The 756-nt window shown below is 52.5% G+C and overlaps 1 protein-coding gene across 1 annotated transcript; it reads right to left on the reverse strand.

The window, feature by feature from the left end:
• Nucleotides 1-584, reverse strand: DQ04_23951000 (adenylyl cyclase; the record flags this gene model as incomplete). Its single annotated transcript, XM_009318202.1, has 1 exon — nt 1-584. A coding segment is annotated over one exon (584 nt), but the record flags the coding sequence as incomplete, so codon positions are not given.
• Nucleotides 585-756: the final 172 nt, after the last annotated feature.

A 756-nucleotide genomic window follows, 5' to 3' on the forward strand; every position in this document is an offset into this window, starting at 1 on the left:
CCCTGCAGGTACATGAAGCCCAGTCGCAGCACACGCAACTGGTTCACAGCGTAGCGGATGAGAGCAAGCAGCTCAGCGGCGGGCTCAGGGCGAAGGAAGTACAGATTGGGGTTCCACCCACGCACTTGGCTGGAGCCGGTTATGGGGGCGAATGATATTAATCCACTGCTCCTAAGAGCAGGCAAAGCCTTCAAGAGCATTTCGTCGCCCACTGGTCCCGCTACAAGCAATGTATTTGGGTTGTTTGATATCGCGGAAGCGACATCTGATTCAATTGAATTAGGTGTGGCGTTTGCGTAAATGATACGAAGAGGCACACCATTCGCCACGGCGAAATTGCGCGCCAGCAAAGAGGCCAGCGATCCCGCGTAAACCGCGGAAGTAGCACGAGACACTGCCATAGTATTCTCCACATAGATAGACAGTATATCCACTGTTTTCTGCGTGACGGGAGCTTCTCCTGCGGCACTTTCATCAACTACAGCCACCAAAACAAGACAGAACAGCGCCCACAGCTGCGAATAGGACTGGCGTTGACAACTGCACCGGGTCAGCAGCGCATAGATCGGCTGCAGTTGGAGCATTCTCATTGGGCTAAGAGATTCTTGTGGTTCTGGGGATTCTGCCTTCCTCTCAGAAACATACCAGGAAACAAAGAAGAGGGCAATAACACAATAGAGCATAACGATATCAAACACGTAGGACGCAGGCACGGGCAAAGAAGATGCCCGCAACCACATCATTCACTGCACCACA

The sequence above is a fragment of the Trypanosoma grayi genome, assembly GCF_000691245.1.
Source record: "Trypanosoma grayi strain ANR4 Tgr_2395_V1, whole genome shotgun sequence".
In the NCBI taxonomy this organism is placed as follows: Eukaryota; Euglenozoa; class Kinetoplastea; order Trypanosomatida; family Trypanosomatidae; genus Trypanosoma; species Trypanosoma grayi.